Source organism: Mangifera indica, chromosome 2 (assembly GCF_011075055.1).
Source record: "Mangifera indica cultivar Alphonso chromosome 2, CATAS_Mindica_2.1, whole genome shotgun sequence".
NCBI classification, from domain to species: Eukaryota; Viridiplantae; Streptophyta; class Magnoliopsida; order Sapindales; family Anacardiaceae; genus Mangifera; species Mangifera indica.
The window spans coordinates 15,968,186-15,995,453 of record NC_058138.1 but is presented as its reverse complement, the minus strand read 5'-3'; the positions used below and the strand labels follow the sequence as shown (position 1 = coordinate 15,995,453).

Here is a 27,268-nt window from a genome sequence, read left to right as displayed (position 1 = left end):
ACTGTCAAACATTCTATAACGTAACTGCTGGTTTTATAGTAACTGCCATAATAAATTTAGAAAAATCTCTTTTGCCACCCAAGGTTTTGACCTTAAAACCTTTCGCCCCTACAACATATAAATCAAATTTTTACACATAAAATGTAAAGTAATTAAATTAACAGAAAATGACCTTGACACAAGTGTTTAAAATTAAATTACTATATTACCCCTATTATTCTCTCTTATTCTCTTATTCTCTGCTATTTTTCTTTCTTGTTATTCCTTCTTTTTTTTCTTCTTCCCTTCCCCATTTTCTCTTATGATACCTTTTTCTCTTTATTATGCAATTATTTTTGTTGTTTTGATTTCATCAATTGAATTTCACCATTCTCTATGGCTTCTTTTATTGTTCTTGACTTTGGTTGCCACCATTTAGTGCCTCTGATGCCTTGGAAGATGAGATCATTATTGTTACATTTCTTATCTTTTGATAAGAATCATCGTCATTTTCTGTATAACTATCTTTTTATTCATATCAAAAACCATTCAAAATTATCATTGATCAAAATCAAAAAAATTAAAAATTAAAAAGTCGATTCGATAAAGAGGGTTTAAGAGTATGGAATTTGGGTGCTACTTGAGAGGAGCAAAACTAGATTGTGAGGGTTTGATTAAAGAGGTTCATGTGGGAGGGGGTGATGGGTTGTTGAGTTTCTATTGGTGGATTGTCACAAATTTGGTTTGACAACGATGACTGCAAGTGGTGGTAGTGGTTTTAAGTTTTCAAATGCTCCGAGTCAATGGAAAAAATATGAGCAATGTTATAGAGAGCTGCAAATAACAAAGATAAATAAAAGATGAAGTAGAAGAATAAGAAAAGTAGAGTGATTAGGTAATTCCAGTGGAATGCTGCAAATTATAATTCAATCGTTGTGGTTTGGTTTTATTGTGATTCCAACTAGTGTGATTATGACCTCTAGTTAATGAAAGAAAAATAACATTTTTAACTTGTTATCATCAAATTTTTATTAGAGGAGTTAGGTTATGAATAGGCAATTGTGATTTATATATTCAAGGGATAAATAACTGTTTTTAAACCAAACTTTGGGTGGGATAATGTAATTCACTCTAAAATTTATGACCACATTGAACTTTAAAGTGCCTTTCTTCACCAGCCAAAGGATGCCCTGTGTGTCCACAACTTCTCTCTTTCTTTCTTCCGTCTTATTTATTCTTTTACAATTTTATAAGCAAGCTACCTTAGATCCCAAAATTAGGAATGATGGAAAACACGTTTTAGTGTTTTATTTATAAAAATATAAAACAACTTTGGATCCATTGAAATTTCTTTTATAAGTTTAATGTCACGAGTAAAATTCATATCGATAATACATTTTTTTATTATACATCAAGGAAAAAAATGATATGCATTTAGATTAATGCGAGTATACGTATATATATGTCGCATACATTGACATGAAACATTTTTGTAGGCATATTGTATGTATAAATCAATTAGAAGACTTTTTAATTTGAGTTAAATTCACTATTAAATAATTGATATTTATGATATAATAAAACTATGTGTAAATATTTTTTATACATAATTTGGGTATATAGATAATGTGTTATAATTTGATTGAATGATTTTAAATTAAAGATAAAATAACATCTAATCATATGATGATACATTATCTGTATATTTAAATTATATTTTAAAAATATATATATATATACATAGTATTACTCGTTATAAGATGTAATTCAAATTAGAATAAGTTGATTTTTGGTACATATTGAAAGGAGAAATCTTGTGGGGGGTAATTAAGTAATTTTGTTGGAAAAGGTGAAATAATATTAAAAGGGTGAACGAAATCCCTAAAGAGATTGGGGTGAATATAAGGTTCTATGGAAAAGATTGATTCATGCATGAATTACAGACACCACTAAACATTTTCGTGACATGACATGACTTGACAAGTTGACATTAAGCTGAAGCAAGCTAAGCCATGGCCCATGCCTCACAGAGCGTATGTAAAGGGGGAATGGCATCATCTTGCCCAAGCTTTCTTGCATTTTTTCATTTTATATCCTCCTAGTTAATAGACAATAGTTTTAATGTTTTAACGGTAAAAGGGTATTCTCGTCATTTTACAAGATATACTTGATAATTAATCACTTAAACCCTTATCCTCAATTGAAAAATCAAAACAAACAAAGGAAATTAGATGGTGAGAATAATATTAACCTAGTGCAACCTCAACGAGATTGCATTTGGGAATCTGTGACTTTGGCTAAATTGCATAATCTTGCATGCAATTCTAAGTAATTTGTAAGGTGAAACTTAGCTAAAATCGCACACAAAGATTTTGTGATTTGATTGAAATTACACCTGAAATAATGCAGTTCATTCTAAACTATACCTTATTACAGCAGATGAATTTTAATCACACTAACTTATGAGCCATTCAAGCCAATGTGTATTATCGTAACTGTGATTTAGTTAAGATCGTATCTTGATGGTGTAATTTAGCTTCAATCATAATAACCTAATCAACAACCTAAAAGTGATTCAAGACAAATCTCATCGTCAGGGTTTGACAATCGCACAATTTTAAGTGTGATTTGATCTAATCTCACCGTTTAAATCTACTGATAAAAAATGTTACATGTGATTTTTTTTTTTAATTTTTAATATAATTATTAACCTTAAATTAATAAAAACTAAGTGCGAAAATACATTTAATTAAGTTTAGCGTTAAATTTTGTTACCTATCTTCATAAACATTACTGAGTTAATAAAATATATTTTGGTCTTTGCAATAAGTGTACCATATCGATTAACAAATCTCACAAGTAGATATTTATATATGTAAATAATGGGTATGGGTTAAAGATGATAAAATATAAGTACGACAAATCTTGGGTGAAAAATGTCACTGAGTTCATGCAAGGTACCATTGATTGTCTGTACTCTTCTTCTTAGAAGCCCTTGCTGCTGTGTTAGGTCTGTATGATTAGGACATTCACTACTATTAATTGCATAATGTAAGTCATTAAGCCATGAATTTCAATGTTCAATAAAGAGCAATATGCAAAGGCAATAATTAATCCATCTACTATATGCGAGACACGTGATAGACTTGTTAGCTTGAAGAATATTGTTCCTCCTAAACAAAAATTGAAAACTCTTATGGGTATTTGTCCCAATGATTATAGGCAATGAAAGATCTATCCCTTCTAAATTTATCTCCACAAACTGCCAAAAAAGGCTTATGCTAATTGAAGAGACACAAATCACTAAAATTCTTGAAGAAGAATAAGAACTGAGAATTGAGTAAATCCCATTGAATTATGCTACTATAGGATTTAAGTGTTGAATCAAGGAAGAAGTATTATTGATGGAATATTATCTTTTTATAGTAACCAATGAAATCATGCATGATAATGATTTTGAGTCATACACTATTAGTAAGTTTCAATAAAGATATGGTTGACTTAAGTGGGAGTAAGTAATTCGAGCCAAATTAACTTTATTTGTGAAACGTCAAGTATTTGGGTTCATTGTCCCTATACTTTAATATGTATGACTGATTGAATATAAATAAATATTTGTAAGAAAAAAAGAAATTAATACAATGAGATTTCTAAATATAAAGTAAGAGGAGTGGCCCCAACGTTTTTCCAAAGACATAGTATCAATATAAATGAAACATACTCACTTTCCTTTGAGAAATGAATATAAAATATCGACATGAGGCAACTCAGTAAAAAACGAAATCAATCAAATTTCTTTTTTGTCCTATCAGATCTTTTTAGTAAGGTTTTTAATTAATTTAAACATATTAAATATTGTTTTATAAGATAATAAATAATTGTATTTCTCTATTTTGGTCTTTTATCTTATCAAATTTTAAGGTTAATATAATTAATTTAAACATATTAAATATTGTTTATTTAATGCAGACCTGTATGTTCAATAAGAAGCACAAATTCCATTGAGTTGAGTACAGGTATCTTAATGGTAGGCTGAATAACAGCATAGCCTTCTCTGATATCAAAGGATTTGCCCTTACTTCTTCCAGGTTGTCCCACTATTTGGGTTTGTTTATTCTGATAATACATTACAGGTCATCAAGGAATTTTTGAAGAAGAGTTAAGGCAAAGCAAGCTATTAAGAGATAATTCAATTGTTAATTAGGATTATGCTAATCTACCTTGGTTATTCCTTCTCAACAGTGAAATTGGTTGCCTTTTCCTTGATAGAAGGTCTATTTTAGAAAGCTTTTTGATTGGCATAAGTTTCTTTTTCTTCAACTTTTTTCCCCTTTTGGGTGACAGAATTTATGGCAAAATGAGACAATCACACAGCTTTTTTTTTTTTTTTCTTTTTTAATGATGTAACATTTTTAGAGATTATAATTGCACTTTATTAATTTTTTTTTGGCCCTCCCATTCATTATTTAATCTTTATTCTCTGTTTATCTCAATAAAAACCATATTTGATCATGGGTATTCACTTCATTGTAACCCAAAATTTATCTTTCAATAGCCATAATATTTGAGGTTAAAAAAAAACCTATTTAACAATATCTTTTAGTTTTTTTTTTTAATCCATAGATTAATAAAACTAGTAGAATTTTAAAATTTTCAAAATGAATATTTAAATTTGAGCCTTTTACTATATTTTGGGTTTACTCATCAATAAATACGAATAAGATCTCCGGTTATAAAAATAAAAAAAAAAAAACCTTTTTGTTTTTGAAGAAACAAATATATTACTTTTGTCAATATTCTTTAAGCAATACAAAAAAGTTTTTATTTTTTAAATTTTTTAAGTTTCAGAAATTATGTGTAAGTTATTATTTTTGCCAATTCAAAAATGCTAAATTGATAATAGAAATAACTCTTTTTAAATTCTTTTTTTAATATTGTATTATTGATAATGTCAAAAAACTTAATTTAAGATATTTTAACTTTTTTTTTTTTCTTTAAACCTACACAACATTTTAGTAGACTTATTAAATGGGGTTTTCTAGATCTAGAAAACAGAATAAATAAATAAAAATTCTAAAATATAGTATGAGCTCAAGGGTCCATGAAAGATATTGCTTAGAGTATTGTCAGTTGTATAAGAACTTATCTTTGGCATTTTGTTCTTATGGTCCAATAAACTGAAACCATCACATTCCCATTTCAATAAATGACATGATTTATTCAAAGAGCAATACTATATGTACACGTTTTTTTTAATATTATTAAGTATACAGATAATTTATCATCATATGATTATGTGTTAATTTATTCTTAATTTAAAATAATTTAATTATATAATAATATATCATTTGTCTATCTAATTGTGTATACATAATTTTATTGTTAATCAAAACATTATGCAATTCTCACTAACTGCATATCAAACGTTTCACATCTTGACATGGGGCCAACCACTTGAAAGCAAACATCTTTAGAAACAAGAATCATTACAGAAGCAAACAAAAGCTGCCTAAAAGTGAAAACCCATGTTAAAAAATTTAAGAAAAATTAAAAAAGAAAATTTCATCAAAATTTCAGATTGGGTTTGTCAAAATCTCTCACCTTTTGTTATTTATCTAGAAACAAACGCATGCCCTAATGTATATGATTCAGGGGGCAAAGGTCCCCCCTTTCTAGCTAATCTGTCTCGCATCATTACTACATACAATCTTTATAATAGATGTAATAGAATTGAACCTTGCTTGTCACAACTCTCCATCCAAATGCACCCATGTCACAACAACCACACATTGATCAGATCATTATATTACTGAAAGCAAAATCACTACAAATGTTATCAAAAGAACGATCTTCACAAAAGGAACACTAACCTATTCATGAAACACGAAAACATCTTATCTTCACAAAACTAGCACTGACCAATTCATCAAACATGACAACATCACATAACAAGTCCATAATGCTATCGGATAAAATATAGCTGCCACAAATAAAGTTGACACATCCTATTTTATGTGTGGCGTTGTAGTCCCTGGAAGATATTCAAATTCATACAAGTAATCATAAAATAACTTAGGTGGAGTTCCAATCATCATATAGGTTATCATAAAATATATAACTATTTGCCATCCACTTAGTCTCCAATACAAAGGACTACTTGAAGAATTTTCAAGTTAAATAATTGTGTCTACATCCTAAATACTAGGTATATTTTACTTTAAAAAATGAGAAACATATTTCTACATAAACCTACCTTCTGGCTGAACTTCTGGGAAAAGTTTCAGATCTTCCAGCAGACATCAATGAGCAATATACAGCTTGTAAGAATCACATCTCCAAAACTGAAGTGGGATTATCCAAAATTCTAGAAATTTAACATTATCGTATAGTATATAACTTTGAGAAAACATGTGGTTTACTTTTGATTAATCCTACAGAAAGAATATCGTATAATCAATGAATCTCTCACAGCATGCCAATTTAATCAGCTGAGGCTCAGTTTCTGCTCTACCTTTAATATATATTGCATCTTTTTATTTAATCCACACCAGAAGACAAAAATGAAGAACTTTGAAGTACAGCCAAAAGTTTCCCAAAGGTGAAGTATTACTCAAAAAAGAAGTCTAAGCATATCAAAATCCTATTTGAATGTCAACACCTGTACTGCAGCATAAGTAATCAGTCCAACCAGCTGCTATATACTACCGCTGAAGTTTTAAAACAGGAAAGGCAATAACATCTCAAATATTGGCAGAGTTCGCTAAAAGCATCACCAGCCTATCAATTCCAAGTCCCTAAATGACGAAACATTTTCAGCACAATTAGATATGATATGATAAAACAAATATCAAAAGATATACTTGACAGCTAACTATCAATGTCCATGCAATTAAATCTGTCTGACATAGATAATTTGACAAAAATGCTCAGTTCATTAAACTGTCGACTGAAAATTTCCAAGGCTATTTTATTTAAAAGATAAAGAATTAGACAGAAGACAGTATGGCGACTTGCAGTATAGACAATTCATAAAAATTAAACATAAATTCAAACATGACCATACCATCCCTGAATCTGGTGGCATTCCGTATTCTAAAGCTGTGAGGAAGTCATCATCTAGAGTAACTTCATATGGGGTATCATCAATTTTCTTTGAATCTTCATTTGCAGTGGATGTTTCTGAAACAGCTGCTGTTCTCTTCTCATTATGCTGCCTCACTTGCTCTTCCAAGCGTGCCCTCTGCCACCATTTAAAAGTTAATGACAATATCTGGTGCTTTCTAACTAAAAGCCAGCAGTAAGTTTTTTAATGTAATTCAAAAAGAACCATAAACAGGTTTTAAGGAATAAATTCATCAACATGGGTACTGTTAGCCAATAGGGACTTGAATTTATGCATCAATTATTGGCACTCTCACCAAGATCCCATTGCTAGATTTAATTTAAGTACTAAAATGATTAGAATCCAGGTTAGAAGCATTGCGGTAAATCAACAATTATAATTTGAAGGACTTCTATCCTGTTAAACATTCTTTCATATACAGAAATTTTCAATATTTTTATTGTTTACAACCCCAGTATCATAATTCATCCACGGTCATACTATGCTCATGAGTTTTATGATGGATAACCATAGTAAAAAGACCGCATCAACTTTCTTGGTCCAACAGATCAGTCAACTCAGAGAATGCATTGGCCAGTTCACAACCACAGATGAAGAGTTCAAATCTCTCGGTCAAGCAAGCACAGCTGTTTTAATAAATAAGAAGATAAAAAATAACATATTTCAATATTGTATACATCGTCCAAGAGTCAAATGTTTATTGCAAAATAAGGCATATAGGTTTGCACCTTCGATGTGGTTTTGCTAGGGGAGATATCTCAATAGGATAATCTAAAACAAATGTTGGTTGCAGTAGCTTTGGTTCTACTGCAATTTCAAAGACCTGGAAAAGAAGAAAACCTAAAGCTGATAAGAGCTATGTAAAGGAATAATCAAACACCTGAGGGGGGCTCACTAAATACATAACATAAAGGATGTACTTCCATGCATAGTAATAGCAGAAAGATTCACCTCATTAAGAAGGTTACCCAAAGAAGGGCTCCCTTCAGTGGCAGATTTGTCCTTATTATCAAGTCCAGCCCCAAGTGCCTTTAAAGTAAACTCTTTAGCAACCTTAAGATCATTTCCCAGGTCACTGAAATCAATCCCAGTGGTTTCTTTAACAAGATTGTGCATGGTTTCCCTTCTCCATGGCCGTTCCAAACTTATCTCCACCCCCTGAATGGAAGAATTTTGCAGTCATTATAAACTCAATATGTACTACTAATAGTTGAACAGAGAGAATTTATGTGATCATGAAGAGAAGTAACTAGTACATGCATAGAGGATAGCAGTAACCATATTTTACCACATGAACTAACTAGCACGTGAATCAAGCACAAACAGAAACTATATATTATCAAGTTAACCACACTGGTAGAGGACATTCACCTGGTAATCAATGGTAAGCCTCCCAAGAACTGCAAGCGCACAGCAAGTAACAATTTCCTCTCCCATGTTCATCATGCTTTGGTAGTCTGAATATGCTTCACACATTTAAAATCAAGCTAATGCAAGAGTTTATCAGGGCTTCATTTAGTAGATATGGAATTTAAGAAGCATTACAAAATCAATAATCAATCCTTATCACATGAAACATACTACCATACCATTTAATGTATTAAACAAAAGCAATATAGTGAATACCTCTATGGTGGTAAATTCAGGATTATGGCGAGTTGACATGCCTTCATTTCTGAATATTCGACCAATCTCATATACTTTTTCAAATCCTCCGACCTGCCATTACGTGATTCAAATTTGTTCAGGACATTAATCCAGTCCAGGCAAAACAACATAACCTAAACATACACATCTTATTTTTGAGTTAAGAATCTACTATGATGATGGGCCAAACATTTGCAAGTAAAAGTGGCCAGTAGATGAATGGAAAGATTCATTCCAATAAGAATAGGCAGAGGCATGGACAAAGTGGCAGCAGGCAGTAAGCAAATATGTTGAAGCCCAGAAAGAATACAGAATAAGCATGATCTAAAATCACAATTAACATGGGTGAATAGCAAACTTAACAAAGATATCCTTTATAAGTACGTCATGGACTCATGGGAACCAAACATTGAACTGATAGAAGGTAAGAAGAAGGTATTAGAGCAAGTATTTATGTCTCTTTCAAGAAGTTCAGGACTACACTAGCAGGATGCATCTTTTTTAAAAGTTAAGAATCTACTATGACAATGATTTGGCCAAAAAGAAAGGGGGTGGCGCTCAAAAGGACCTTTTAAAAAAAAAAAAAAAAACAAGGTAAACAACCCCAAGAAAGAGATCAAAACAAACAAGGACTTCAGACAGATGATTCATAATCTTATTCTTCCAAGACATAAATATCTAAATAAAAGGATTTTGACAGTCCCTCCAGAAGAGGAAAATTACCAGTGATTTTGGAAAGATACCAGTGACACAAACAAAACAAATCAATATAAGGCCTTAATAGGTAGACATGTGCTGCTGCAGTATTCATGTAGTCATCAAATAAACAGGACATTATTCCCCTTGTTTTTAGAGGAAAAAAATCCAACAAACCTAAGGATTGGGATTTTTTTCCCTTTTCTCAAGAAAAGGTATAAAGTTCACAAACAATCAACAACAACAATTAGTAGATGTCTAACCAAAGGACTTCTTACAGCAAGATTTCAAGAGTTGACTAGCAAGCTGGGAAAAGAAAACGTCTAATTCTCCTTATCTTTATTATTTGATGACTGGATTTGATAGTAATATGTTGATTCTGTTATATCTTATGTAATACTGTTAGTTCCTTATTTTTAGAGATTTAAGTTACCATCTAGTTTTGCAGTTAAATAGAAACTTTGAGATAATTGTTTTGAATAAGATTTCACAATCAATAGAGAAGTTTATCTTTTCTTATCTTCAATATTTTAAAATTCAATAGACAGTTTCTTATGATAGAAGCAACCAGACATCCTTCGTTTTTTGCATTATAATTAGAAGGTGAAATAATCCATGATTGATTTAACCACTATGACAAAAAAGAAATGTAGAAAAGTAAACGAGCTTGAAGATATCAATGAACCTGTAGAACTGGAGTTTCAACTTCAACGAAACCCCAAGACTCCACTGTCTTGCGTATCTCCGATGCAATCTACTAAAAGAAAGGTAAGGAAGAATTAAAATTCCAAGCATTAGAGCAAAAATAATCTCAGCATAAGAAAGAAAGGGATAGTTATAATTGGAGTCAATATATGAACTAAAAGCATATAAAAACAAGGTATATCTTTCAGAATAGCTACTTTCTCCTTGGCCGATGACCAAATGAAGGGAAAATGTTTTGGTGATAACACATCTTCCTCTATACATCTATGGAAAATTCTGAGAAATAAATTAAAAAAAGAGCAGAACATGAATTCCAAGATCACACAGGAGCATAAGGAAAACAACCCACCTTTGCTCTTCTCCGGAATACATCATCTACTTCAGCGTTTGCAATCATATCTACATACCTAAACACTGAAAATATCAGCTACTTAAAATAAATCATCAAACAATGAAGTTATACATAAAAAATTTACATTTGAAACCAACATGAAGACATTCAACATGTGCAAAGTCCATCACATAAAGAAGCAGAAGACTAAGGATAAAAGATTAAGAATTAGGCCATCTGGATTCCTTTTGCATCACATTTTAGATTGATTGCATAATAATCATAGAAGGCATAGTTGCTGAAATTTTTCCATAAACTTGTCTAAGCTTTCTTCAACTCAAATATCATCATATAAAGCTACATATACAAAATTCTACTATATCTAATCATATAAGATCTTAGATTCTTAATCAAAAAACAATTATTGAAAGATTAAAAAATCTTTCAACGATATTACCTACAAATTGGTGAAATAATCATTTCATCTCTTTGTTTATTATATTGCTCAATTAAGACACCTAATATCCAAAAACAAGAAAAAAAACAGACAGAAAACATAGAAAATGTAAATGAACTCACCTTTGGCGGTATCATTTATCCACATCAGTTAGACCATGATATTTGTCAGGCAGTGGAAGTAGAGATTTTGTAAGAATCCCAAAAGAATTCACAAGAACAGAAAGCTCTCCTGAAGAATTGACCAAAAAGAAAATTGTTTCAGTTACAGTTTTGTAGCTTCAAAGCAAGTCATCGGAAAGCAAATAACAAAATCAAATCCAGAGTTTAGGAGACAGGGGAACAACCTGAACTAACTCACTTCAAGGTATTAAATTCCCCCAAAAGCCAAGTTGGAAGCTTTACCTTTCTCTGTCCTTTTCATTGAGCCATTAGCCCCCAGAATATCACCAATATCAACAAGCGTCTTTAACTGATCAAATTGGTCATTTGAAAGCCTTCCCTTCTCACAGTAAAGCTATATCATAAAAAACAACATCACTTTTTTCTGTTATCATGCTTAATGAAAAAGAAAATGTATTGTAAATCATAACTTGTAATCAGAAAAATTACTACACATACCACATCCAAGTAAACCAGTGACCTAAACTAAAAATAAATAAATTTTAAAACCTACATGAGCTACATAGATTCCTTCTGCTTGCTTGACTACACAATGTAAGACTATCTAACATTGTTAACTATAAAGAATCAATGCTTTTATGTTCAATCTTGGTATGAGTGCCTATCTAAATTTTAAGCATGTAATGTGCAGAAGTAATTGAGTAATCACAAAATTAACCAAAGCGGCTATAATAGTATCATTGCCAAGAAATAGAGGTCACCCAGCAATAAGAAAAATAGATAATAAAAATGTGAAGACCTATATTCAAAATCATAAATTTTGAAAAATACAGCAGAGAATGAGAAAAACACAAACCTGAATTGTACCCAAGTCATCTCTCAGTGTCAAAAAGGCAAGCTCTCCAAATGCTCTGCGAGCAACAATTATCCCAGCCACAGATACATTGTCATTCTCACCACTTGACTCTTCACCATTTGCTAAATGCCTGTATATCTCTTTTAGCTGATTAGCAGAATGAGTCCTATCCCACTTATAAGCATAAGGCTCTAACCCTTTGCTCCTCAATTCCTCTACCTAAGAACAAAATATAGCAAGCTTATTCAAAAATCCAAGAAAATTAAGTTAACTTACTCTCTAGTTATTATTCCAAAACTACAACTATTAAATGCAAACACAAAGATTCAAAATCTTTGAATTTATTCATTTTCCTGCTACTTCTCAACATGCCATTATTTTCTTTAAAGCACGAGTTAAAGCCATTGCTTTCCTAGCTTGAGTATCAGTTCAATTACTATGTTTAACTTTTTCTTGTCCCAGTTAATCAAGCTAAAAGATTATACTTCTGTAATATTCTTAACTTTTCATAAAACCAACCGGACTTCAGCAGAAAAAGAAAAACTCACATTTTGATTAGAATTTAAAAAAAAAAACAATAATTCGATTTTTTTTCTGAGGCAATCAATAAATTTGAGACCAGAACTTTAAAAGAACAAAAATTTCACAACGCATGCTGTGATGAAAGTTTCAAACTTTTGATTGTTATCCTATAAAAAGACTATAAAAAGTCGAAAACAGGAGAATAAACTTGAAATACTCATTGCGAAACATAGAATGGAGTAAAACGCAGTTGTACAGACCTTTTTTATGCGAATGGCGCGTATGGCGTCACGGTCGGAAGTGGAAGTGAACGAAGAGGAAGACTGGCGGTTTCTGATCCGGGTAGAGGTGACGGCGGAGGGGGAGCAGCGCACAAGGGTGGAAGAGGCTCGGCAGTGGATGAGGTGGCGGAAGGTGATTGCCAAGGAAGAAGATAGACTGCTGCACAGCTTCAATACCTCCATGTTTGTTTTCTGTGTCTCCGGTTCTTGCTTCTTACTGTAATGTTTAATTGTATACCACTTTCCCACCCAACTTTGATGAATTAATCTTGACACCCATAAAGTTTGAAATGTTTATTTTTCGGCCAAAGACTATTCACCTCCAAGTTTAAGTGCTATACGAAAGACACACCAATGAGGTTTAAAAAATCCAAAATCTCACCCATCCATTAAAAATCACAGTTATGGTTAGGGGCAAAATAGTCATTTAATAAACAATTTTAAAAATCTAAAGTTTTGTTGCATATCCCCCTTTAACTTGAAAATCTCATAATTCAACCCCCACCTGAAGTTTAAAAAATCAAAATTTTGCCCCTAGGGTATGCAAATCAAGGTCGAAATTGTTGGAGATGGTCTTTTTCGATGACGTTGGCTCTCCATCCGGGCTCAACTCTCCCTGCTGATCACTTCCCAGCCATCAATGTAGGCTATTTCCTCCAACGAAGACAAAATCATCTTTGTTGGAGTATTTTCATCTCGGACGAAGACAATTTCATCTTTGTCCAAGATGAAGATAACCATTGGTGGTCTCAGACAACCACATTGTCTCCATCTAAGACCTACGACAGTCATCTTCGTCTGAGATAAAGATAATTCGACGAAGACAATTTCATCTTCGTCGGAGGAAATGGCCTACTTTGGTGGCTGAAAAATTATCGACAAGGAGAGTTGAGCTAGGAGGGAGAGCTAACACCATTGGAGATGGTCATCTCCAACGATTCTGACCTTGATTTGCAAACCCTATAGGGAAAATTTTTATTTTTCAAACTTAAAATAGGGTTTAAATTGTGAGATTTTCAAGCTGAGGGGGACCAAAGAAATAAAACTTTAGTTTTTTAGTTAAAAAATGATTTTACCCTTAACTTTAACTGAGATTTTAGGTTTTTTAAATCTCACGAGTGTGTTTCAATAGCAATTTTTCTTTTTCGTAAATCACATATATTAATGTTAATTCCACTTTCCCATCTGTACCATACTTTTGTGGTTTCATTCATCAAATGATTGATTGGGTTGGTGAAAGCATAGCTTAGTCAATGTGATTAAGCAATGCTTAATTTTTCTGTTATTTTTAACTAAAATTAATATAAATTAAGATATAAAATCATTTAATAAAATTTTAAGAGTAAAATGTTATTTATTTAGTTGGAGGAATTTTTTGTCTTTTCAGAAATTTTATTAAAAAATTTAACAAATGAGTGAAAGATTGGTTTTTTCAAACTTAATGGGTGACAAATCATTACATCAAACCTTGGGTGGGCATTAGTGATTTGGCCAAAAAATAATATATGATATATTATGATATCTGGGTTGTTTTACATCAACTTTAAAGGCGTATATTAAGAATATTTGAAAATGAAAAACTTTAGTATATCCGTTGATTTTTTTTTCTTTCTGTACAGAATTTGATTGCTCTAATACGTTAAAGCACCGAAATGACAAGAAATTTAGTATGTCAATACATTTAGATTTTTCATTTTTTAAATTATCATAGGTAAAAGTTTTAAAAATTTAAATTTTCATCCGTATTTATTTTTTATTTAAAAATAATAATTTATTTATTATTTTAATTTTAAATTTAAAAATTAATAATTTTATTTTTAATTTAGTTTTAAAAAATTATTTTTTTACTCTCAATATTTAGTTTTTTATATTTTAAAGTTAACAATCACATTATCGAAGTTCAAAAATATTATACCTACACTTCAAAAGTATATTCTATTTTTTTAATAATTATTATTTTTCACAATTCATTCTAACACATTACCAACCCACAACCAGTACCTTCTCTCCCTTTTGATAATTTTTTGATGCTAAAACCTTCCAAAATCTAGTGGCAATGGTTGAGATTGTCGTATAGATCTACACGATAAAATTTCATTGATTTGTACAATAACTAATGCACAAGTTAGCCCGACAATATCCATACCCATGCGACTATAAATAATATACATAAAAATAAGTAACTATTTTTTGTATTTTAGTATAACTCTTAACTTATAATTTCTTACAATACTACATTGACTTTCGCCTAGAATTTTCTAATTAATGTTAACCTCTCATTTGTTAACAGAAATCTCCCTTAAGCGTGAGTATTTCTTAAATATGATTATCAAAAAGCGGCTCTCGACAACTTTACAAGTATTTAGTTTGTGTTTTCGATTACTCTGAATTTGAGGACATATTACAAACACCCCAAAACCAAAACACAAATTTTTAGAAAGGCCAAAGGACTATGTCCCACCCAAGGTATGCGTTTCAAATGCACCCCGTTAACTTTTAAAATCTCATTTACCCACCTATAGGCCGTTAAAATTAACTAAGTCCTTTAGTCATATCATTTTTCCCTTTAAACCCTAAAAACTAACAATTTTTTCCCATCCCAAGTTTTCAAAAATTATATTTTCCCCCTAGGGTTTCCAATCCTTTAGATCCTATTTTTCTAACGACGATCGATGATCTCCAAACACCTATTCTCCCTCTCTGATAGCCCCTCATTTCGGTCGTACATCTCCCAACGTCATGTGGGGTCGTCGTCGACGAAGACAACGTTTCTTCGTCGAGACAAAGATGACTCGTTTTTGTCTCTGACGAAGACAAATAGTCTCCGTCGATGACGATGCCTAAGAGGGGAAGACGTAGCACAATTGGAAAGAGGAGATGCCGGAGAGGAAGAGATCGTCGATATTTGCCAGAAAATTCAATCTGAAAGTTTAAAAACCTTAAGGGAAAAATATTATTTTTGAAAACTTGGGTTAGGGAAAAATTATTAGTTTTTAGGGTTTGAGGGAAAAATTAAATTAAATTTAAGTTTATTTTTAGTATTATAGATAAAATGATGATTTTGCCCTTGAAACCATTTTTTTTAACCGATTATGGGTAGATAAGTTAGATTTTCAAAGTTAACGGGGGAATTTAGAGAAAAAAACATACCTTGGGTGCGATATAGTCCTTTGGCCTTATAGAAAATGAGGGAAAAAAACTTTAACTTAAAGACAACACAAAGCCACAACAAGACAAGGACACAACAGCAAACTCAAAGTTCAGAACTTGGACTCTGAAAGACCATCACCACCAACAACAAAAATGGTGTTCAACAGCTTGGTAGTGTTAACAGTAGCCCACGTATCAGCAGACTCATGGCAATCAGTCTTATGCGTGCCAACTCAGGAGCGATTCAGCAGCCAACAGCTGTTAGATCTTGTGTGTTGTTTGCCCTTGCAGCAACTGGGTCGTTTTGCCCTTTGTCTTTGGACCTTTCTGTGTCTTCCCCATCCTGATTCCTTCTATTCTTACTCCACTTACTATGATTCTTCGGACTCTGACTATGATATTGATGATAATGGTGATGGCGATGGCGATGGCGCTTCTTCATCCTCCACCATTGATCTTGAGGAGTACTACTACCATCCCCGTTCTGATTGATCATGTGAGTTTCTCAAAAAAATTCATGTCTTTTGCAGATAGCTTTTCACTTTGTTGAGTGTTGTGTTTTTTTTTTTTATTGATGGGTTGTTCTCAATGTTTGCACGTAGTTGACTTTAGTCTCCATTGGTTCAATTTTTTTTTTCTTTTATAAATTTTATGTTGATATGTTGCAAGTTGAGTATCTATGTGATTTGATTGCCAATACCTGAATAAAGGTTGACTCTAGTATTTGTGTCAGTTTGTTCCAATGTTATCATTTTGGGGGAAATTTCTTAATTTTTACCTGTCTCATTTGCGGGATATGGTTTTTGTCTAAAATTAATCTTGATCCATTCTGATTGATAGTGTGAGTTATTGAAATTCAAGACCTTTATAGAAAGCTTTGGACTTTACTAGGTGTTGTGTTTTTTATTCTCATTGACGGGTTGTTCACTCACAGCACTTGCATGTGGTTGATTTTTGGTCTCCATTGGCTCTAATTGTTATCGTTTTGGGGTAAAATCTCTTGCTTGTATTGTAACACCCCAAAACCATCATAAAACATATGTACAACAGAATTGAGAAATTTCTTTAATAAATGAAGTCTCGAGTACAAATTTTTTTTTAAACCTCAAAACATTATCATAAAATAATTATCTTCAACAAAAAAAACACACAATTAAATGAATACTATTTTTTTTTTTTAGTGTCCTCAGTTAACCCTTTTTTATTTTTTATCCTCCAATTGTTAAACAGTCACTCACACTCTATGCCAACTCTAATCTGTAAAAAGTTAATGACGAGGGAGTAAGCTGTCAACTTGATAGGTAGATTCTAAACATAGTATATGTATGCATAAGCATTTAGTTCAAATACTGATAAAGAGAATCAAATGAAAGAAGATATTTAAACATATAAAACAATATATAATTACCAAGTTATTTCAAAACTTTTCATATACCAAACTTAAGTCAAAATATATTTAAAACTCATGTCAATACCTGTTTCTTTTTCATGTCTTTTTATTTGTTTCTTTTTCTTTTTTATATTTTATAAATTTAATGTTGATGAGTTGCACAATTTGGATCAACACTTGCTTTCAATTATTCAAATTCAAGTATTTTGCAAAAGTGTTTTCAATTTATTGAGTGTTTTGTGTGTTTTTGTCTATTTGTTGCAATGTTATCATTTTGGGGAAGTTTTTTCCTACCTATATCATTTGCTGACTGTTTTGGTGTAAATTTAGTTTAGATGTTTTGCTTATTCAAAGTGTTAAATTTGACGTGATCGATCGATGGGTTGTTTCACAAGGTACATTTGCATGTATGGTAGATTTTAGGCTGTTTATTGTATGTGTTAACATTTTGGGAGAATTTGTGTATGACCATGTAAGTGACTTCTTATACAGTAAGTGTTTGTGTTGATTGCATGAGATGAGTTTTGTGTTTAAATTACATGTCGATTCATGGCTTATTGAATTTTAAGTTTAATGCCATTGATTGATGTTGTTTAAAAATATATATACTTGCATGTAGTGATGACTATAGTCCGTTTATTAGTCTGTAAATGTTATAATTTCAGGGAAAATTGAAATTCTGTTATTGTACATCTTAGAATGACATCATTTAGGTGTTCCTGAAGGCTTCAAATCGAGCATGCATGACAAAAAGCATTGGCTGGAAGTCTGCAGTTATACGAAAGTTGATTTGTAGTGTTTAAAGAGTATTAGTGTATTGGAGATCATTAGTTTAATGACATACTTCTATGAAACTCATATGTACATATAGATCAAGTGAAAGCAAAACTTTTCTACATGTGATTGCATAATTTTTTCCAAGGGTTGCCACACAACTTGGTATTTGTTTACACCTAGTTGTAAATTATACAGTGAAGGTAAATAGCCTAATAAAACATTGCTTTTCTTTTTATATGCTGTCCATGGCCTCATATTAACTGCTCTTTTTGTGAGTTCAGCTGAAAAGGAGTTAGAGAAGATGATCGATTAAATTGTTTAATGGTACAGAAGAAAGAGAAAGGAAATAAAGTAGTCGCTAGAGCTCAAATTGTTTGTGAGTTCACATAACATCTTAACGGAGATTTGCTCTACTATATATATGGCACATGCATAATTTTTTCATGTGCGGTACATGCACTAGCATCTTCAAGGTTATAGGAAACGGAAGCCATTTATGTCTTCAGCATGGTAATATGGAGAATAAATTTGGCTAATGTTCATTCGACAGACTAGCCTAAAGCCTTCTTTATGCTTCTGAACATGATAATCAATCTCCTTCCATCTGCAGATGCAGCAGTCCAGAATTTGACCTCATTTTCAGTTCGGTTGTACCTGGCGGGAAGCAGTTTACATGACCTGAGACTTGTGTCTTTAGTTAAAATACAAATCCCCAAACATTACATGTTTTGCATAGACTCAAGGAAACGAGAAGTTGTAAGTTGATGTACAAACAGAATAGAAAAGCCTCTTTCAGAAGCCTCAACCCTGCGGAAAATCTAGGATAGTGAATTGCATATTATTTGAATGTGTGCAATAGAGTCCACTTATATCAGCAATGATCATTAACTTGATGCAAGTATAACTTTGTTAGTGAAGCTGGGGGAAATAGTGAAAGTGGAGTAGAATTTAGTTCAAAATTTCTATATAGTCCATATGCTTTTTGTGGTTTAGATATTATATGTCATCCCTTCCTTAATTTTAATCAAATGAAAAGATGTAAAGCATCAAAATGCTAATACAGTGATCATCATGATTTTTATCTTAAATCTTAGAACCTTTTCCTGTGGATTCCTAAATGTGTATAAATTGAAGAAAATATTATAATAGCAGTTGTTCATTATCTAATTAATATGTGAAATGGCATTCTATGCCACTTTATAGGATGTAGATTTCATTTTGGATAAATGTAAATTGTGCTATCTTATGGAATTTGTCATTGAGTATAGCATCTCCTGTATTAGATGAAGATCCTTCAAATTTTGCATTTTGTATTATAAAGAATTGTTGGGATTATTAAAATTTAATCACTGCTTTCAGTTCTGACTCGAATCATCAACATTACTGGTTTCACCTGGATTGTTATCTCTTTATAAGAGCTTTGTCTGGGAAGTTGATATATGCTTAGCATTGATAAATCTTCTCTTACTACTTTGGATATTAGTACAGGGGTTCATATTTTACTTATTCAGGCAATTGTTGATGGAGTTTTATATTTCCTTTGTTGGAATTTGCAGGAAGATTGCCAAATAGCCTTTTGACCCTGTAACAAAGTGTTAGAGCTTGATTGTAAGCCTTCGGAAAGAGATTATTGCTCAGCTAGTGTAGGCTTCTTAGCTAGTCATCCAAAGGTTCAATTCAATGAGAAGAGGAAAGTTTCTTTGGCAGTATGATAACTTGGGGAACTCTATTCTGAGCTAGCTTCCCTTATGTTTAACGGTGTGTATCGAAAGTATTGTATCTTTACAGATGACCCTCTGATCTCTAGAATCTTGATTCTGGTATGATTATATCTGCAAATCATGACAAATATGCAATTCATACTAGAAAAGAGTAATGTGAATATTGCATTTGAGGTTTTATTTTAAGCTTGGATTCCTTTGGTTATATTATTTACGACTAAAATCATATAATATTCTCCCCTCTTACACATGTAAAATACCTCTTTTCTTTAATGAGAATTAAAAGTTAGTCAAATTTTATCTTTCTTCGTATCCAAACATGTTCTTGTGTGCAATGCAACTTGTTATTAACCTCAAAGGTTAACAAAATTAGTGGAGTTTTAGAACTTCAAAAGTGAAAGTCTAAGTTCAGATCTCTATTATATTTGTGAAACTTTGACTTACCTGGTGCAATGTTTGTGGGTTCGGTTATTGTGCCTCGGGTTTAGCCATTCAACAAATACGAACGGGATCATGAAGTGATTATACTAATGATGCTATCATTTCTCATTTTCTCATGGTTTCCAGTGCTTCAGTGACTCAATAAATTCTGGATAATAGAAGCCAGTGATTGGTAATTGCCCCTGTTATATTCTCATTTTGCAGTTGTTTCTTGCATCACCAAAGTTCGAAGTATATGCATGCTTATGGGTAAATAGTTTTGTATGGTTCACCTTCAATCTGAAATCAGTAAGAACTCTTCATGAACATTGATTTTCAACAGATTGTTCAGCTGTAGCTCTACGTAACACTAGGGTATCTGGTTTGTTAGATATTAGATTCTGTTATATGACCTTGAGTTGCTGTGTTCAATTTGCAGCCAAGGCTTAATCACTGTCAAATTCTCAGCTTCTAGTTGTTTTATATTTACAACTCGTATCGTTTTGCACAGCATTAGCTTTAATTAATGAGAGATTGATGCATGAGATTTGCCAGTTTTGATTATTGTCACTTTGGCTGGATTTGAAACAAACTTGTTCAAATTTGATACAAATTTTGTTCAAACAAATCTGAATATGAGTATAATATATATGAACTCGAGTCCCAACATGAGTTAAAATGTATTGGAAAACTGATTATGAGTGTGAACTCAAGTCTATCGTAAACAAACTCAAGTTAAAATATACTAATTTTTTCTTTAAACGATGTCGTACAAGCCACAAGGAAATCAAATTTGAGCGAATGAGTTTGGTGAGTCCAAGCCAAGTTTGATCTGTCTACATGAACTCTAACCAAATGCAAATTCCCGATCCATGGGCAATCCAAACAAGAATGAGTTATTTTTCAGGCTTGGTGAGCCTGAATTGAGCCTTTCAAAAACGAGTTTTACTCTGTTTGGGCTCAGTTTAGTTCAAATCCAATCCTACTTGTCAAGTTTGAGATCCTTTTTCACAATTTCAAGCTGTTTGAAGGGAGCTTTAATCGTTTCTGCCATGATATATATGCTGATACCAATACCTGGAGAATATATGCTGATATGCTCATCCAGAAGATTTCCTTTGTTGTTGACAGCGGTCAGCGGGCTTGCCGAAACACCTACAACCATTTCTAACAAATTAAGTAGGGATATAGAAAAACTTGAATGATCATGTTTCTGAACCCGTAGAACACCTAAAACTCTTGAAAATTGTATGAATATAGTTGTTCCTCTTCCGAGACCTTTTTAATAATTATTTTTAAGGGGTGAAACTATTGTTACTTGTAATGGTTGTTATCGTATTACAAAAATTTCATACAAGAGACGTAATAAATATATTGTAAACTTGTAATGAGCCTTTCAATCAAAAGTTCAATACCCTAAAAGCTAATCTATTCAAATCATAATATAAACCTATATTGGGTTTATTCTTTTTTATCGTATTAAACTCATTCGTAAATTTTTATTAGACTATTTTATTATTTAATTTTATTAAATCGAATATGTAAAACCACAATAGAAAAATTTTTAATATTCTCTCACTTGCAATATTAATTATTTTTATTTTATTCTAATTTTAAAAAATACTTACGAGTAATTAATATTTTAAATATTTTTCTTTGTAACCACTATTTTAAGAAAACATAGTTTAATCATCAATCCAATTAATGTAATTATCAAGAAAGAACGAAAAACTTTTTAACATATTTTATCGACATTAAATCATTCATAATCACAATTCTTAATAATCAAATTAGCATGCATCATCGATTTACGAGTGTGATAAGAACAACACTTAATCAAATAATTGTAAAAAGTATTGATTTTCTTTATAATTTCTTTTTTAACCTTTATGTTTTTAAAGAAAAACAAGAGAAATTCTTTCGCTTATAATGAAATCCATAACTTTCAAGGAAGTATATATTTTTCAATTTTACTCGAGATGTGACAAAATATATATATACAAGTATCATACTCAAGATAAAACACGGGTTTTTAGACTTATATTAATATTGTTTATAATAAAACTTTGTGTATCTATTTTAAGTATACAAATAGATACACATTTGATATATGTTGTATATAATTTAATAATTTTGAATTAAGAATAAAATAACAACCAATTATATGATGACACATATAAATATATACTCAAAGTAGATACGCTTAGTATTACTATATTGTTTATATCTATATATACGCGCATACAAACTTAGGAAAGTTCAATGAGACTGTGTGTAGATGGCATTTACCGGCTTGTATACTATTGTATCAGGAATTGGTTTCCAGTTTTCAAATTAGAGAAATTTGAGGCATAATCTGCGAGTTAGGCTGAGTTGCATATGCAGCTGCCATGCATCCTGCCTAATTTCCATTAACTACAAATCATAATGGAGAAGAAGAATATTCAACTTTGGACCCTAAATTAGGTAATGTGCACGCGTAGGCTCTAGTCATCGTGTCAACATATTGCCCTTGATCAAATTTTCTGCAGTCCATATCAATCCACAAGATATCTGTCAAGCACTAGCCTTCACTTTTCTTGAAAGCTGGTTTCCATTTTATGCATCATTTGAGCTGTAGTTTTAGCAAACTATTGCAGGATACTAACTGGAGGTAGGCATGATTCTCCTGAAGAAAATGTGGTGAGATGCTTTTGATGATAGACCAGGTCTGCCTCTCATTCAATCTTAGTGCTTTGATATGTAGGCATGTGAGCTTTGATTGTGGTGAAAATTTGCTTTTGCCATCATAATGAGCATTGGCATGGTGTAATACTCATCCTGTGATGAGGACTCTGGCGGTCTAAGGTTAATTATAGTATGGATTTTAATCAAATTAAAAAGAAATATGGAATCAATTATTCCATGGTTGCTAGCTTGACTAAATGACGTAAAATATATTAAAAAGAAGAAAGATAAGGCCAATTTACGATTCAAAATGAGGCAATGCACTCCAGTCCAGGTTGTGTTAGTTTTTTAAGTGAACTAATTGCTTGTGATTCAACAGTGGCTTGTAAGTTGACATGCTCTCTCTCTCTCTCTCTCTCTCTCTCTCTAGTGTCCCATGGACCATTTTCAACTTCTCTAATGAAGTAACTTTCATTTGCTGTATGGGATAGTTTTAGTGCAAGTGAAGAGACTTTGTATAGAGGGAATGAATTCAAGTTTTCTCTAACGATATTTTAATATCAAACTCTTAACTTACTTAGTATAATGACTATAAGATCAGTTATTGAACTGATAATTTTATTTGTTTAATATGATTAGTTTGGACGGAGTTCCTTGTAAAAAAGAAAATTCGTGATTCAATCCATTCTCATATTGTCATTTCTGGGGTTCAATTAAGGTGGCAAGTTTTAACCTTGAGGGATTTGTTTTTTGAGTTTTAGGCAAATATGTTTTTGTCCAAAATGAGTTCAATTTAAAAAAAATGAAAAATTCCATTCAAATTGAACTTTTTTTTCTGAGGCAAAACTAATTATATTGAGTAAGTTAAATCCCGAATTCAGTAATCAATCTTATAACTACGAAACCAAATAGAACAAAAATTTAATATTGAATTATCGTTAGAAGAGATTTAAACTTATGTCTTTTTATATATAAAATTTCATATTTTATCACTTACACTATTTTTTAAGGATCAAAATGAATTTAATTATGTGGAGTCCGAATACCTAACTACCTATTTATTAGCTATGTAGGATGCGACAGTGACACCATTTATATTCATTCTCTTTGCACTTTATCATTCAATGTTATTTAGTTTGACAATGAATTTTACTTTCTTCAAAACGTCCAGAAAACATTATCAAGTACGATTTTTGGCTGTAAGATAGTGAGATTGCAGCTCCCCCTTTAATATGATTTTAACAAGATTTATATGATCAATCATTCATTATGCTAAAATCACTTTTGGAGCCCTAATTGTCTAACCTCACTCCCCACATACACCAGTCATGGCACGTGTGTTCACACGTGTGGGCCCTTTAAGTCAATTCTTCTGTGGGCTCTAATTGAAGCCTATTCTAAGAGTATTAGATATACACAAAATTATGGGTCAAGAAAATTTAGAGCAAAAAAAAGTAAGAGAAACCATAAAAGATGACTTCGATGGTGAAAAGATAGGTTTCAAAGTGGAGAGTTTGTGTTCTAGTTGTCCCAATAACATATCAATACAATACTTTTGATTTATTTGATTCAGTAGTTGTGGTGTCGATTATTAAACCCAAAATTTGACCTATTCAATATGATTAATTCGATTCTAAAGAGATAATCTAATTTGAATAAAGTTTTTTGTTTAAAAGAAAATGAAGAAAAACAAAAACCCCTAAAGGGTTTAGGCTTCTGCAATCAAATCCCATCTTGTGACAAAATCAAAACTAAATATATATTATAGGAGCAAACTGGAAAAAGTCACTTTTGAAACAACTTTCTTTGGTAGCTGATAGAGATGAGCTTCCTTCTGGTTGGGTGCCTTAGATTGTGCTGATTTTTGGTGCCCTAGCCCCTTAAATTATGATCTTCTTGTCGTCTCCACAGCCGAAAGCTAATGTTTATGTGGGTGATGTCAAAGGGGAATATGGAAAGATAGCCCTTTTAACACCATTACTATCAACTTTACATAAACCACTTTTGCATTCACTATTGATACAACCATTGTTAGATAATATTATTATCACTAATACAAGTATTATTATGTTACCAATCCAAAAATAATATCCCACCGTGGATGAACCCAGTAAGGGACGAGTGGGGGCAGGTGCCCCAACTGAATTCTTACAAAATAATTCGATTATGTTATCCCCTATTATGTAAGTAGTTTAACAGTATTATAACATATAAGTGATATTATGTTATCAATAAAACAATATTATCATATAGCTTAAATAGGCTTGGATATGATCCGAGCCAATTTGATCCTAAAAATTGATTCGATTTGACTTAGTTCTTTTTAAATTTATTTGATTCAAATTCAAATTGAATTTGAGCCGAAAGATTTGACTTGTTTTTTAATTTAAATCAAACTCGAGCCAAGAGATGTTCTACTCAAATCCAACTCAAATTCGAGGCTTAAATAAGTAGTTCAAATTTATGATTTGATTTAGTTCGAATTCAGTAGTTCGAATTTGTAACTCGAATCAAAAGTTTTGAATATTATTTCAGTAAAATTACGTCGTTTTATCAATGAACTATAAATCCAAACCATACATTCGAACAATCAATTTGAACTATTAATTCAAATCGAGCTGAATTACAAATTCAAATCATTTATTCGAGTTACAAAATTGAGCCAAACTTGAACCGAATAATGCTGAGTCATTTTCAACCTGAATTAAATTCAAGCTAGATTTAATTTTAGTTTGATAAACTTGAATCGAATTATTTTTTATTCGAATCAAATGATATTCGGACTAGACCTAACCCAAATCCACCCCTAACCGTAAGCAATCCTTGGAATGTCTTTGAAATGGGCATGATACACTTTAACCAAGTCAAATCCAACCAGCTTACCAAAAGGTCAACATTAATTATCAAAGAATATTGACATGTATATATAAATTTTCTTTTAAATATTTTTAATTTTATAAAAAAATGTTTTCAACATGTTTTTGTTTTGATCAGTTTTGCAGTGTGTACTTACTGAAATTAATAAAAATTCATTGTGATATTAAAAGAACGCTTAAGATTATATATTTTCCAAGAAAAACATTTGAAGAATGCTAGCTTTTCTAGAAAAACTTGAATAATTATTTTACATGAAACAAATTACCTAAAATCTTTAAAAACATTTAAGTTTTGAAAATACTTTCTTTGTTACACAAACAAGTAACGTTTTGCATAAGAATCAAATCATAGAATGAAATATTTGTTTTTGTAAAATATTACGCCTTATATTTCGACGTTATCTGATTAATTGAATAATTATATAATAAAATATCAAAATTTGCTATTGTTTATTAAATTTATAAGCAATAAAATAATATATATGATTCTAACAACGGTTGCCTAACCGATTTACGAAAAATAATTAGTTGTTATTTCTAGGTATTATCGTGATTAACAAAAAATAAGTTAAATGTATAAAGAAATAGAATCTTATTTTTTGTTGACTATAAAATAAATAGAACCCTATGCCATTGGTTAATTGTGAGTTATTCACCTTCAACATGAAATAAATTAGACATGCCATTCATTTATTTGAAATTTATATGGTTGACTATATCGCTTATTATATATATACTAAAACGTGTATGTGTATATATATTTATTGTAAAGTCAAATATACATGTACATGTTAGATTACAGTTATTATTGTACGTATTATAAACATGTTTGTAAAGTTTTATTAGATGCATGGAAACATTATGAATTCTCATGTTATACAGTTGAATCCCTCCAACATGTATGTTTAAGCTCCCACATGATCAACATATACATACATCAAACTTATAACATCATCCACCCCGGTAATTATTGAATACACATCTTAAAAACGAATAAGATTAGTCTAAGGATTTTTACGGAGCACTAACAATCGTGTTCCAGTATAGTAGTAATAAGAGTAATAATAAAACTATACGTATACATTTTTTATATTTAAATAATATATCATCATGTAATTAAATAATTTTAAATTATATATAAATTATATATCAAAAATATGTTGAGATAACGATACTCTAGGATTAATTAGTAGATTTATTTGATAGGTGATGCAGGGTCCAATCTTTTGATTATTATATATTAGCTATTGAATCTCAATTCTTTCATTGAGGATGCAACTAACTCCCTCTCAAAAAAGAAAAAATGAATAGCATAATTGATTTAAAAATAATTAAAATCCAAAATAATTTGTGAATTATTTAAAAAGAACGGAACAAAATATTTAAATTATAGTTATCAATATCTTACGATATATGATATATATCACATGATATAATATAATATAAATAAAAAATAATATATATTATAAAGTATATCATAATTATTATTATTCAAATATAGTTTGAAATCTCAATTCCCAAATACCACCTTTCAAATATATCTTTTCT

At 31.1% G+C, this 27,268-nt stretch overlaps 1 protein-coding gene and 1 pseudogene across 2 annotated transcripts; one reads left to right on the top strand and one right to left on the bottom strand.

Moving 5' to 3' along the window:
- Window positions 1-6,321: 6,321 nt before the first annotated feature.
- On the bottom strand, window positions 6,322-12,920 carry LOC123205079 (annotated as a pseudogene).
- Window positions 12,921-15,912: 2,992 nt separating this feature from the next.
- LOC123200284 lies at window positions 15,913-20,052 on the top strand. Of its 2 annotated transcripts, none has more exons than XM_044615432.1 (2): window positions 15,913-16,365; window positions 18,318-19,146. In XM_044615432.1, exon 1 carries the CDS (start codon window positions 16,023-16,025, stop codon window positions 16,359-16,361), a length of 339 nt encoding a protein of 112 aa, XP_044471367.1. In that variant the 5' UTR covers window positions 15,913-16,022; the 3' UTR covers window positions 16,362-16,365; window positions 18,318-19,146. The 2 variants fall into 2 exon arrangements, with proteins under 2 accessions (XP_044471367.1, XP_044471362.1); XM_044615427.1 differs by lacking the exon at window positions 18,318-19,146 and adding an exon at window positions 19,593-20,052 and having other exon boundaries at window positions 15,922-16,365.
- The last annotated feature ends 7,216 nt before the right edge of the window (window positions 20,053-27,268 follow it).